At 43.9% G+C, this 13,177-nt stretch overlaps 1 protein-coding gene across 1 annotated transcript; it reads left to right on the top strand.

Annotated features, from left to right (window-relative positions):
* The first annotated feature begins 1,655 nt into the window (after positions 1 to 1,655).
* On the top strand, positions 1,656 to 6,696 carry LOC125510114 (chaperone protein ClpD1, chloroplastic). The gene is made up of 12 exons (XM_048675203.2): positions 1,656 to 2,438; positions 2,814 to 2,989; positions 3,100 to 3,329; positions 3,428 to 3,536; positions 3,629 to 3,756; positions 4,013 to 4,114; positions 4,189 to 4,470; positions 4,554 to 4,660; positions 4,749 to 5,043; positions 5,148 to 5,381; positions 5,763 to 5,993; positions 6,090 to 6,696. The coding sequence occupies exons 1-12, from the start codon at positions 1,867 to 1,869 to the stop codon at positions 6,402 to 6,404; spliced, it is 2,781 nt and encodes a 926-aa protein (XP_048531160.1). The 5' UTR covers positions 1,656 to 1,866; the 3' UTR covers positions 6,405 to 6,696.
* Positions 6,697 to 13,177: the final 6,481 nt, after the last annotated feature.

Raw genomic sequence — 13,177 nt, 5'->3', positions numbered from 1 at the left:
CGATTATCAGGGAGCAAACACGCTTTGCCTGGCTTTCGACTTGTTGTTTTCCTTCCCTAAGCCGCTGCCGGGTCGTCCCCTTATATACAGAGGTTGACGCCCTGCGGCCTACAGAGTCCCGGGCGGCTCATACAACGTGTCCGGCTCGGTGACTTATCTTACATGCCTTACATTACAAGTCTACACGTACATGACGGTTTACACTTTATGAGCCGTAAGCCGCCTCCGGGTTTAGGCCTTTTACTAAGCCTATCTATGAACCGCCATCGTTAATATCCTCTTGGGCTTTATCCAGATGAACCGCCATAGGGATGACCCGGCCCCTCCTGGGCGAGTCATATCTGATAATCATATCCCCAACAGTGGGCGTGTGGAGGTGTGTCTCCGGCGAATCTATCCTTGGTGGATTTGCTCGGATTTGGTCGTAGTTCGTCTACGTTTGTGTTTCTTTAGGTTGGATCCTTCTGATATATACTACTCTTCATTGGTGACGGTTGTTGTTCTGATGCGCTGGTTCTATGGGACCTTAGCATGACGACTTTCCGACTGTCTACTACAACTAGTTTTGCTCGGCTCCTGCGAGCGAGGGGCAATGACGGCGGTGCGCCTTCGGCTCGCTGCAGTGCTTGTAGTCGTCGCTAGGTGGTCTGCGAACCTGGATGTAATTTTTATTATTTCTGGTGTTCGTTGTATTGCCATGATTGAAGATGAATAGATTAGAAGTTATTTCGCAAAAAAAAGAATTATGATTCATTTTGTTTTTTTTAATTGTTGATTTAAAGATGGATTTGTGTTATATGATGGTCGTGCATAGATTTGCATGAATACTATGGTTTGCATACGGGGGGCGTGGTTGTCCCGATAATAAATAAGGGGTCGGTCGGCATTGTTTGGGCGAGTACGGGCGGACGTTTACTGGTTGCTGTTTTGGCGTCATGGCGTGCATCGGCCGTACTGACGTCGTGAGCTGGAGAGCAGCGGAAGCAGTGTGTCGGCCACGTCCGCCTAGCGACAACACAGGTCGGTGGTAGGAAGCCCGAACCGGAACCTCCCGCGCATCTGGATCTCCCCCAGAACCCACCCCAGTCGTCGACGTTGATGGCCGCTGGGTTGAAGAGGAAGACAAGAGGACGAGCGGCACGCACGCGGTGGCGAGCACGAGCCCGCCGGCCGGCGTCGGCTTCCCGCCCCAACACGCACGCAGCATACGTGCCCAAGCGTGCAAGGAAACGAAGCGACGATCCCCTTTCCGTCCACGTGAGCCGGAGCCGCGTGCGTGCGGCCTCGCACGGCACGGCACGCCGGCCCGCCCCGGAAACGGCCGAAACAGCGGCCAAACCATCCCGTCCCATCCGCCCGCGCGGCACCCGGCGATCCACACGACACCCACCAGCCGCGGCGGCCGTTTTGACCGCGCTGGGTCCTCCACGGCGGGCGGTTGCGTGCGGTACAACCGAACTGCCCGCCTCGAGTCCTCCACGCAACGCGCGGGTGAAACCAAAACCGCCGTCCCTTTCCTCCCCACGCCGACGCACAGTTCCTGATCGTTCTCGTCGGCTCCACGCCTCCACCGAGGCCAGCGGCCTCGTTTCCTTGCGTGCTTCCTTGGCCTTCCCAGCGGTATTTGTATACGCCATCTTCCTGCAGCTGCAGCAGTACTCATTCATTCATTCGCTCACCCATACACACCACTGCTGATACGGTTGCGTACACGCGAGAGTGGCTCGATTACGTTAGCATAGCACTAGCCACTATTTTGTTCATTTCGTCTCATCGGGGATCTGTCACTTGCACCACGGTACTAGTAGTAGTTGCTGCGGCGACTCCCCGAGAAAGGAAAAAGAGGTTGCTGCGGTGATTCCAACCATGGAGGTGTGCTGCTGCTCCACCTCGTCCTCCCTCCTCGCCAGCGGCCGCTTCGCCGCGCCGGTGGCGTCCGCGCGGGCGCGGCAGTGGGGCGCGGCGGGGGGCGGGAGGGCGGTCGTGATGGCGCACCCGCTGCGCCCGGCTGCCGCCCCGAGGCCCGCGCGCCGGGCGCGCCGCGGGGTGACCCGGGCCGTCTTCGAGCGCTTCACGGAGCGGGCCGTCAAGGCGGTGGTGCACTCCCAGAAGGAGGCCCGGGGGCTCGGGGAGGGCGCCGTGGCGCCGCGCCACCTGCTGCTCGGCCTCGTCGCCGAGGACCGCTCCGCCGGGGGGTTCCTCTCCTCCGGGATCACCGTCGAGCGCGCGCGCGAGGAGTGCCGCGGCCTCATCGGCGCCGCCTCCCAGAAGGCGGGCGGGCTTGACACGGACGTGCCCTTCGACGGGGGCTGCAGGCGCGTCTTCGAGGTCGCCGTCGAGCTGTCCAGGAACATGGGCTGCAGCTTCATCTCCCCCGAGCACCTCGCCATCGCGCTCTTCACGCTCGACGATCCCACCACCAACAATCTCCTCAGAAGGTAGCTACTCCAATTATGTCCAGTGTCCAGGAATTCCCCTTTCCTTATTTATTTATTTATATTTCACCACCAATTATTCATTCATTGTGTTGCCATCTACTAGCACTGATGAAATAATCATATTTATAGCCAATCAATTTATCACATGCTGAGTTCATCTTCCCTTGTGAGCTGAGCACAAGATACTACTCCAAATTATGACCCATATAGCTGTACAAATAGTAATACTAGACACATAAGTTAACATAAAACTAAAACAAGGTCCCCAGGAAGTAACCGATTATACTCATTTGTAAGATCATGTTAGGATTTTCTTTACACCATCATCGATCAGACTCGTAGAAAGAAAGAAAATTGATAACTTATTTGTTGTAGCTTGGGAGCGGATCCGAGTCAGCTAGCGTCAGTTGCAGTCACCCGACTCCATGAAGAGCTTGCAAAAGATGGCAGAGATCTCGCAGGAGCATCTTCTCTCAAAGTGCCCGAGAAAGCACCCGCTGGAGCTGGAGCTGGAAGATCTGCCTTCAGCAAATCCTTAAGCAAAAAGAAAGGTCAGGAGTCACCTATTCAAGTGTCAATAAAAAAACAAGTCATCTATTTGTATGTATTGAAGCCTATGATTATTATTTTTCTAATACAAGTCATGGGATCTCTGTTTCAGATAAAGGCGCGCTAGATCAGTTTTGTCTAGATTTGACCACACAAGCCAGTGGAGGGTTTATTGACCCCATTATTGGCCGCGAGGAGGAGATCGAAAGGGTAGTTCAGATAATATGCCGGCGAACAAAGAACAATCCCATCCTTTTGGGTGAGGCTGGTGTTGGTAAAACTGCGATCGCCGAAGGGTTGGCTCTTCGGATTGCAAATGGAGATGTCCCCATTTTCCTCGTGGTAAGCTTGAATTGCGAGTGACGGATACAGACAGGTTTCTGCATTTATGAAATTCTCTTGCATGAACATCAATAGTATTCCCAACTTAAATCATGCAGGCAAAGCGTATAATGTCACTAGACATTGGCCTGCTTATTGCTGGCGCAAAAGAGAGGGGCGAACTGGAGTCCAGGATCACTAGTTTAATTCGTGAAGTCCGTGAAGCAGGTCAGTTCGATCGTAATGCAATCTAAAATGTTATCATATTTTAATATTCTATACTTGGTCTTAAATACTAATGATTGTTTGTTTCGCTGCAGGTGATGTTATTCTTTTCATCGATGAGGTTCACAATCTTGTTGGATCTGGAACTGCTGGAAAGGGTAAGGGTGCTGGCCTTGATATTAGCAATCTACTGAAGCCCCCACTTGCCAGAGGTGAACTGCAGGTAATAGTTCATCCTGCTTCTTGGTACACACCCTGGTTTCAAAATACATGGTGTATTAATTCTTTCATAAGTCAAACTTTTCTATATTTGACCACGTTTATACAAAAAGTAGGATGTAGATATTTTTTTCTATTAACTTGGTCAAACATATAAATGTTTGACTTTTGAAAAAAATTAACACTCCACCTTAAATGTTAAACAGAGGGAGTATATATTAGTCATATATCGTTATCTTATGGGCAATATTTATTTCCAGTGCATTGCAGCTACAACTTTAGATGAACACCGGATGCATTTTGAGAAGGATAAGGCTTTGAACCGCAGGTTCCAGCCAGTATTTGTAGATGAGCCTAGCCAGGTAAAGATATTTTCCTTTGAAACTTTAGTATATGCATATGTTTGTTTCTTAACCATCCTTCAAATATAATGCAGGAAGACGCTGTGAAAATATTACTGGGTCTTCGTGAGAATTATGAAACTTATCATAAATGCAAATTCACTCTAGAAGCCATCAATGCAGCAGTTTATTTGTCAGCAAGATATATCCCTGACAGACAGCTTCCTGACAAGGCTATTGATCTTATTGACGAAGCTGGCAGTAGAGCTCGAATTGAATCATATCAAAAGAAGAAGGAAGGACAGTCTTCCGTTCTCTTAAAGGAGCCGGATGAATACTGGCAGGAGATAAAAGCTGTCCAGGCCATGCATGACGTGGTAGATATCTTGCACTGGTTATATTGTTGGAAGAAAAAATCCATCTGATGATATTTAACATTTTCATGTCCTTCATTACTCAGGTGTCATCTAACAAGATGAAATATTCTCCGAATAAGAATAATCAACAGAATGCGAGTCTTAACACTGAAGCGCCACATCAGGATAAGGCCGAGCCAACAATTGAGGAGTAAGTTCTCTCTTGTCAACCTGTCACACAGTAATCTCTGTTCCCTACATATCTTATCAGCATGGAACTTAATGTAAAAAACATGCAGGCCTATTGTAGTTGGGACAGAAGAAATTGCAAGAGTTGCCTCATTATGGTCGGGTATTCCAGTCCAACAGCTGACTGCTGATGATAAAAAGATCTTAGTAGGACTGGATGATGAGCTTAGAAAGCGTGTTATTGGTCAAGATGACGCTGTTGCGGCGATATCGCGGGCGGTGAAGAGATCACGTGTAGGCCTCAGTGACCCTGACAGACCTATAGCTACGATGCTCTTTTGTGGTCCTACAGGGGTTGGTAAAACCGAGCTTACCAAAGCTCTTGCGGCGAGCTACTTTGGATCGGTAAGTCACACAATCATGTCCTGATCATCCTGTTTTCATGTCACCGATGTTTTGAATGTTCCAAAGGATGTGGCTTGACGGGGTGCCTTCGCTGTTTTGAACAGGAATCTGCTATGCTTAGACTAGACATGAGTGAATACATGGAGAGGCACACGGTGAGCAAACTGATAGGCTCTCCTCCAGGGTACGTTGGATATGGTGAAACTGGTACTTTGACAGAAGCAGTCAGGAGAAAACCATTCACCGTGGTACTGCTTGATGAGATAGAGAAAGCTCACCCTGATATTTTCAATATCCTTCTCCAAATTTTTGAAGATGGGCATCTGGCAGACTCACAGGTACTTAACCAGCATATCTTGATAATATATGTGCAACCCCTGTTGTTATATCTCCACACATAAAGTGCAAGCAATATATTCTTAATTTTAGAGGTTTAATAGTAGAATTATGGGCCACGTTTCATCAAGACTAGTCCCTGGAGATTTTATTCTAAAATTTGCTGAACCATTCAAACTCTTGTACCACTTCAAGTTTGGTGACTTGTTCTTGCACAATTCTTGGATGGAACTTACTTCAGTAAATCCTAAACCTCCCAATGAAGTTAGATGTGGCATAGCACACAGATCCAGATGCAGTAGTAGACTTATTCTTCCATAGCTTTTGTCTTAGGTAGTTCATGGGTCTCTTTGTATGCTGAAAAACCTTTCTGTGGAATACAGGGTCGCAGAGTTTCGTTCAAGAACACATTGATTGTCATGACATCAAATGTTGGTTCTACGTCAATTTCGAATGGACGACGGAGCATGGGTTTCTCAACAGAGGATACTGAGTCGAGCAGATATGTCGCGGTGAAATCCCTCGTGATGGAAGAGCTGAAAGGATTCTTCCGTCCAGAATTGCTCAACAGGATTGATGAGACGGTTGTCTTCCGTCCTCTGGAACAGACTCAGGTCTGTCTCTCACTTACCCCTTTGTTCTGAATTCGTACCTGACGCCGCGAACTTCAACCACATGAGACACTAATGCTGTCCATGAAACACTTGCAGATGCTAGCGATTCTCGATATCCTCCTAGAGGAACTGAAGGGCAAGCTCTTGGCCGTCGGGATCGGCCTAGAGGTCTCCGATGCCATGAAGGAGCTGATCTGCCGAGAAGGCTACGACAAGAACTACGGCGCGCGGCCGCTGAGGAGAGCTATCACCCAACTGATGGAGGATGTCATCAGCGAAGCGATCCTTTTCGGCGAGTACAAGCCTGGCGACACGATACTGGTGGACACCGACAGCAAGGGGAAGCCTTGCTTGAGTCGTCTGAACCAACCACCGATCGTCCAAGTGTCTGACTCAACACGGACATTCTGAAGTGAAGCCCTTGGGTGGTAGACTTGGTAGAGTAGAGGCCTAATTTCCTATTCTTTCGATTTCGAGTAACGAGATAAGTAGTACAGTAATTCTTTGATAGGTAGATACCAAATATTCATTTCGTTATGTACATAACATTGAGGGAATTCGTCCCAGCATGGTCTTATTCGGCAAGTATATATCCAACTGTATATTGTCCTCCGGTTCATGACAAGTATAATTTTGAAACGGCTGCATGGAGTCGATATTTTGGACTAAAGATCACTGAATGCAAACTTTGTTTTTCTCTTTACTGCATGCAGTCGGTATTTGCAGCTGCTTTTTAAGAAGGTTCAGTAACTTGTGTTTACACTCTGCAACACTGCCAATTGAAAGACAAGCCATGTACATGTGGCCTTTTTATTCAGAATGATTCGAAATGCAGCATCTGATTTAGAAAGAAAACAAGCTCACATAGAGGCCATTTGAGGTATCAAGTGTTGACAGGCTCGTCTTTTAATTTGGTCAGCCTGGGGTCATGGGGAATCTTCACGTCTCTCAAAGCACTAGAGCAACACCCCTAAAAAAAGCACTAGAGCAACATTAATTGGAGTTATGAACACTTCTTACATGCATAACTAAAAGGGCATCCAACATAATGCCCTTGCCATTTTCACCTTCTTGTTTCATTCAATAAAATCTCATCTTCTATAAACCTCCAAATATGTTCCAATATTATTGAGTATATAGTGTCTGCCATGCCATATTTAAAAGGGAAAAGTAGAGTAAATTGCACAAAAAACACCACATATGGAGCTAGCGTAACCAGTGGGTGCCACATTTTGGACAACTGACGTCTAGCCTTCATTTTTGGGCCTAACCAGTAACAAACAACACTGATCGTAGGGAATCTTGACTGTGCAGAATGCACAAGGCTTGTACAGCGACGGTGACTCACTTCGGCGTCAAGGATTCCGACTGCATTTTTGTCATGGTTTTGGAGGCCCTGGAGAAAAAAAAAACGAGGTGGGGTAAAACTTTGTAATAATAGAACTCCATGATAATAATAGAAAATTTTAAAATGGTCAAAAATTTAAAAAATGTTCAGAATTTAAAAAATCTTATCATTATTAAAAATGTTTGCTTTTGAAAAAAGTTTTCCCTTTTTTCATTTTTCTAAATTTTCATAAAAATGTTTAGACTTTTAGAAACAAGTTCGTGCTTAACTTTTTTTAATGTTCGTACTTTTTTATAAAATATTCACAAATGTTCTAAAATATGTTTGCGTTTTTCCAACACAAATTGTTCATTTTTTTACTAAATATTCTCAAATTTCAAAAGTTTTCATTTTTAAATAAGTAAAAATAATAAAAACTGAAAGCCACTGGAACAGAAAAGGAAACTTAAAGAAATTGCTTGCTGAGACTGCTCATTAGAACCACTCGCTCGCACATGAAAGCGGCATAGTGAGCCGGCCCATTTACGGCCCGTTTATAGTGTTATTGGTAGAACACGGACCCCCCCCCCCCCCCCCCCCCCCCCGGTAGATTCTTTATGGGCCCGCCCATAGAAGGCATAGGTGAGAAGCTCCCTTCCCCGATTTTGGGAAACTCTCAAAAGCTTGCTCGGCCAGTGTTGGGAAACTTCTGGAAGCTTTCGGATGGATATTCATTTTTTTGGGACTGATATTTTTTATTTTTTTCAAAGCTCACTTTTTTACAAATTTGTGAACTTTTTCAAATCCGTGAATTTATTTTAAAATGCATATTTTTCAAATTCATGAATGTTTTCAAATTTGATGAACTTTTTCCAAATTCGCGAGCTTCTTTTTTCAAATTCCATGTTTTTTTTCCAATTTTTTACACCTTTTCATATCCGTGAACCTTTTTGTAAATCTCTGAACTTTTTCTAAATCCATGGTATTTTTCATATTCTTATGAATTTTTTAGATTCATGTTCTTTTACAAAGTCAAGCGGTTGACGGTCGCGTCAACCATCGACCGAGCGAGACCCGCGACCCGAGCGACCAGTCACGTCTGCTTTTGTTTGGTTAGACCCAGGTGAGGAAGCGCTTGAGCGCCAGAGAGAGAACCGGCGCTAAAGGTGCCATATAGGAGCTCTGGAGTGACAAGTAGGAGCTCCCATTACATATCAATCAGGCAAATTCACTAACCCATCGTTTTTCTCTAAAGAAAAGATAACTAGCCCATAATCACGAGACAAAGAAGGTCCAGTACTACTTCCGTCATAAATATATAAGTAAATATTTCAACTTTAGCAAAATATATAAGTAATATTTATATTGCTCAAGCAAAATATTTAAGTCATATCCTAACTTTAGATGAGTATATAAAGAAACGTGTGTTCAATAATATTCAAGCTAAATCTGTGGCGAAGCTAGCAGCAAGTTACGGTTAGGGCTGAGCTAGCTTCAATGGTAAATTCTCAAAATTTTCTATACTTTGTAGAAAGAAATTATAAGGGATCTTGTACTAGGCCTAGGGCTATAGCCCTAGTTGCCCCAGACTTGTCTCCGCCACTGAGCTAAATGTATAAATACAAATACATGAAGTCCTAGAGAAGGGGCAATCTAAATTATCATATTTGACAAGTAATTAATTAATTAAGAAAATATTCAAATCTTTTATTATCACTTGCAGTAGGAAAAATATATTATATACTTGAGATTGTGCCAAAATCAAATTTGACATTTTTATAGAATCATGGGAAAAGCTATGCTCTGAACCTTGTGGTACCTGTCCTTGGCCTTATGGTTGACGTCTGTGTACACGATGGCTTGTCTGTTGTCGGGCAGGATGGTTGCTGAGCCCGACCAGCAGCTGTACTTGTTGAACTTGGTGCTGGGCATTAGGGTATGTACAATGGAGGCAGCACCAAGGTGCTGCCCTAGTAGTATGGGTCCCAGCGTGGTCATCTTCCTCCTCCCAACCACACATCCAACGCCATCTCTCCTCTTCTTTTCTTCTCTCTCCTCTCTTTTTCTTCTCCGTCTCATGGAGCAGCGACTTCTTCTGCAGGCGAATCTGACACACTGCAAGGCTACTGCACTTGCTCCACGCTGGCATCCGAACCTAGTTGGCAGCGGGGCATCAGGTTTGAGGCATACCGTTGGCCATGCCCTTATAGTCGCCCCTAGCTCGACCTAGTTGATGATGTCACACAAGAAGGAGCCCCCCTGGTCACCACACGATTAAGCTGCAACTGGTCATGCGAGGGTTGTATAGATAGAAGACATGGTACTGGGGGCAGAGCTGTGTGTGGCGGGGGGAGGGGGGCGCCCCATCTCAAGACAAATCACTAGGGAAAACATTTTGGAAGGATTTTAGTGGAAGAAAATATAGGAGCTCCTGTTCCATATCAATTAGGGAAACTCACTAACCCATCCTCCCCCCCCCCCCCCTAAAGAAACGATAACGAGCCCATAATCACGAGACAAAGAAAGCCTAATACTACTTCCATCATAAATATATAAGTAAATATTCTAACTTTAGTTAAATATATAAGTCATATCTTAACTTTAGATGAATGTACACACAAACATTTGTTCAATATTATTCAAGCTAAATGTATATGCACAATTCACAAATACAAATCATATCTGACAATAATTAATTAATAAGAAAATGATTCAGATTTTTTTATTATCACTTATGCTAGAGAGAACATATATATACTTATACTTGAGACCGTGCCAAAATAAAAATTGGCATTTTTTAATAAAAGCTTGTGAAAAGCGATGTTGTGAACCTCGTGGTAACCGTCCTTGGCCTTGCGGTTAACGTTAGTGTACATTATGGTTGGCATACCGTTGGGCAGGATGGTCGCTGAGCTCGACCAACAACCGTATTTGTCGGATTTGGTGCCGGCCTTCTCTAGCTCAACCCAGTTGATGAGGTTCTACAAGACGGAGTGCCCCCACACGATTAAGCTGCGTCAGGGTTGTATTGATAGAAAATATGATGCCGGGATAGAGTTGTGTGTATTTAGGAGGGGGGGGGGGGGGGGACAGGGCGCCGTCCCCATCCCAAGGCAAATCATGAATAAAATATTCTCATCCGCTGCCTCCCTAACAATCAAGCAAAGTCACTAACCCATCTGAGGGGGGGGGGGGGGGGGCGCCGCCCCCATCCCAAGACAGATCACTAGGGAAATTATTTTGGGAGGACTTTAATGGAAGGAAATATAGGAACTCCCATTCCATATCAATCAGGCAAACTCATTAACCCATCTCCCCCCTAAAGAAATGATAACGAGCCCATAATCACCGACACAAGAAAGCCTAATACTACTTCCGTCATAAATATACAAGTCAATATTATAACTTCAGCTAAATATACAAGTCATATCTTAACTTTAGATTAATGTATACATAAACATTTGTTCAATATAGTTCAAGCTAAATGTATATGCACAATTCACAAATAGAAATCATTTTTGACAACTAATTAATTAATAAGAAAACGATTCAGATTTTTTTATCACTTATGCTAGGAAGAACATATATATACTTATACTTGAGACTGCGCCAAAATAAAAGTTGACATTTTTTCAATAAAAATTTGGGAAAAGCGATGTTCAGAACCTCGTGGTATCCGTCCTTGGCCTTGTGGTTAAGGTTAGTGTACATGATGGCTGCATAACGTTGGGCAGGATGGTCGCTAAGCTCGATCAGCAACCGTATTTGTCAGACTTTGTGCTGGCCGTCTCTAACTCTGACCCAGTTGATGAGGTTGTACAAGACGGAGTGCCCTCACACAATTAAGCCGCGCCAGGGTTGTACTGATAAAAGAGATGGTACCGAGGGTAAAGTTGTGTGTATTTGGGGTGAGGGCACAGGGCGCCGCCCCAATCCCAAGACAAATCATGAAGAAAATATTCTCATGCGCCACCCCCTAACAAATTCATGCTTTGCCTTTTGCCTCCCCTAACATCTCAGTCATGCTCCGCCAATGGATGGTTTCACCCCTTGTAGTACATTGACCATGCGTGCACGAAATTTCATCAATCAAAAGTGCAATTTACAATCGAAGGAAAACTTTTATTAGATAACAATTGTCTCAGTTAAGTTAATGACTGACAATTTCTTTCATTCATGACATGATTATATTGAGGCCTCCTTTGGTTTACAAGAATTTTGTACAAATTCTAAAAGATAGGAATTTTGTAGGAAAATTTTCTTTGATGCCCTTTGGTTTATAGGAATGGACTCGTATTCCTATGTAGGACAGGAACCAACCTTCACATTTCAGAAAAAAAAAATACTAGCCTAGACTCGATGAAAAAAATATATATTTACCCTATGCATCAAACATCATCTTTTTTTCTATAGAAATTGAGATACATACCATCTCACTTCATATGATTTTTCTATTCCTATGATATTCCTAACGAGCTTAGGAGAAGGGCGACATACCATTGGGATTTGGTCTGGCAATAGGAGAGCGGAGCAACCACCATGTAAAAGGATGAAAGTAGAAAATATGCCGAGTTAGAGGCATATTAAACCTTTGCAAAAAGCATAGTATTAAATTAGGACAATGACCTCTTTAATCAAATGGCTATTACTGAGGATACAACCCAGGCCTTTCGTGCAAGCTAAAGTAACTCTCATTTCCCACAAAAAAAAGGCAATGGAAGAGCCTAAGTGCCTAACTGTAGGACCGCCGGCATGCTTGATGCTTATAGGACAGCTAGTGTCGACAAAGCACATAATATAATGCATAAAAACTTACAGAAGACTACGGGGCTGTTTGGTTTGTGACTAAATTAGCCAAAGATTGCCACAACTAAGGTTAGGCAAGTTCGACTAACTTAGCTAAGCGTTTGGTTCAAGCCACATCTTAGGCAAGCCATACTTGGGCCCCACATGACATACACACAAAAAGTGTGGCAAGATTTCCTTAGGCTTGCCAACTTATGGCTTTCATTTTGATGAACTAACATTAGACAAGTTTGGCAAAAATGTGTGGCAAAATGTGGCAATGCTAATCCTAAAACCAAATAACCCCTACGTATTGGCAAGTACGCCCTCTCTTCTCACTTCTCAGATGTAAGAACTGCCAAAAATGTCTTATATTTAAAAACAAAGATAATAATTCTTACTGTTATTTAGATTAATGGAAAAAGGACGGACTTATTGCTTGATAGCATTAAATTCAGTATTATAACGATATAAAACTAAGTCCGTGGAAGTGAACCGTCAGTTATGGCAATATATGCTTGCAAAAACTAAGGTGCATGTGTTTTGTGTGTGCTTTTTTTATGAGATTGTGATTGACTAACTAAACAAAGTATAGATGATGTTTAACTTCGATAATCAGTACAATAAGCCGTATTCTTTTGAAAGCTGAAATCTTGATGGTTAAATCATATGCAGCTAGCTAAATACACACAGCCCTTCCATTCATGATCTTGTATTAGATTGTAACTCTGTTGCTTCGAAATAAAAGTCCCTGATTACCTGCAAAAGAAATACACACACCCCAAAGATTTAACTGTACATTATAAAGAAGATTCTGTTACAGAGCAGAACATGAGCGAAAAAAAATCAGTTGAACTGCATCTACCTACATAACTTCATGATCCAAAGACAATTTTTTTTTAAAAAAATTGGCAAGCCGTAAGCGCGAGGAGAAGGAGCTCAACTCATCTATGCAGCAGTGCATCAATTTCCCTTTACTACACAGCCCGCCGCTCTGTTAATTTCCAATGAACTCTGTTAATTTCTTATTATGTTGCTGGAATGTTCTGCAAACTTACAACGGTAAGGCCCA

This window comes from Triticum urartu, chromosome 5A (assembly GCF_056163025.1).
Source record: "Triticum urartu cultivar PI428250 chromosome 5A, HENAU_Tu73, whole genome shotgun sequence".
Taxonomy (NCBI): Eukaryota; Viridiplantae; Streptophyta; class Magnoliopsida; order Poales; family Poaceae; genus Triticum; species Triticum urartu.
The sequence above is the reverse complement of the archived record's forward strand: the minus strand, read 5'-3'. Positions and strand labels throughout refer to the sequence as shown.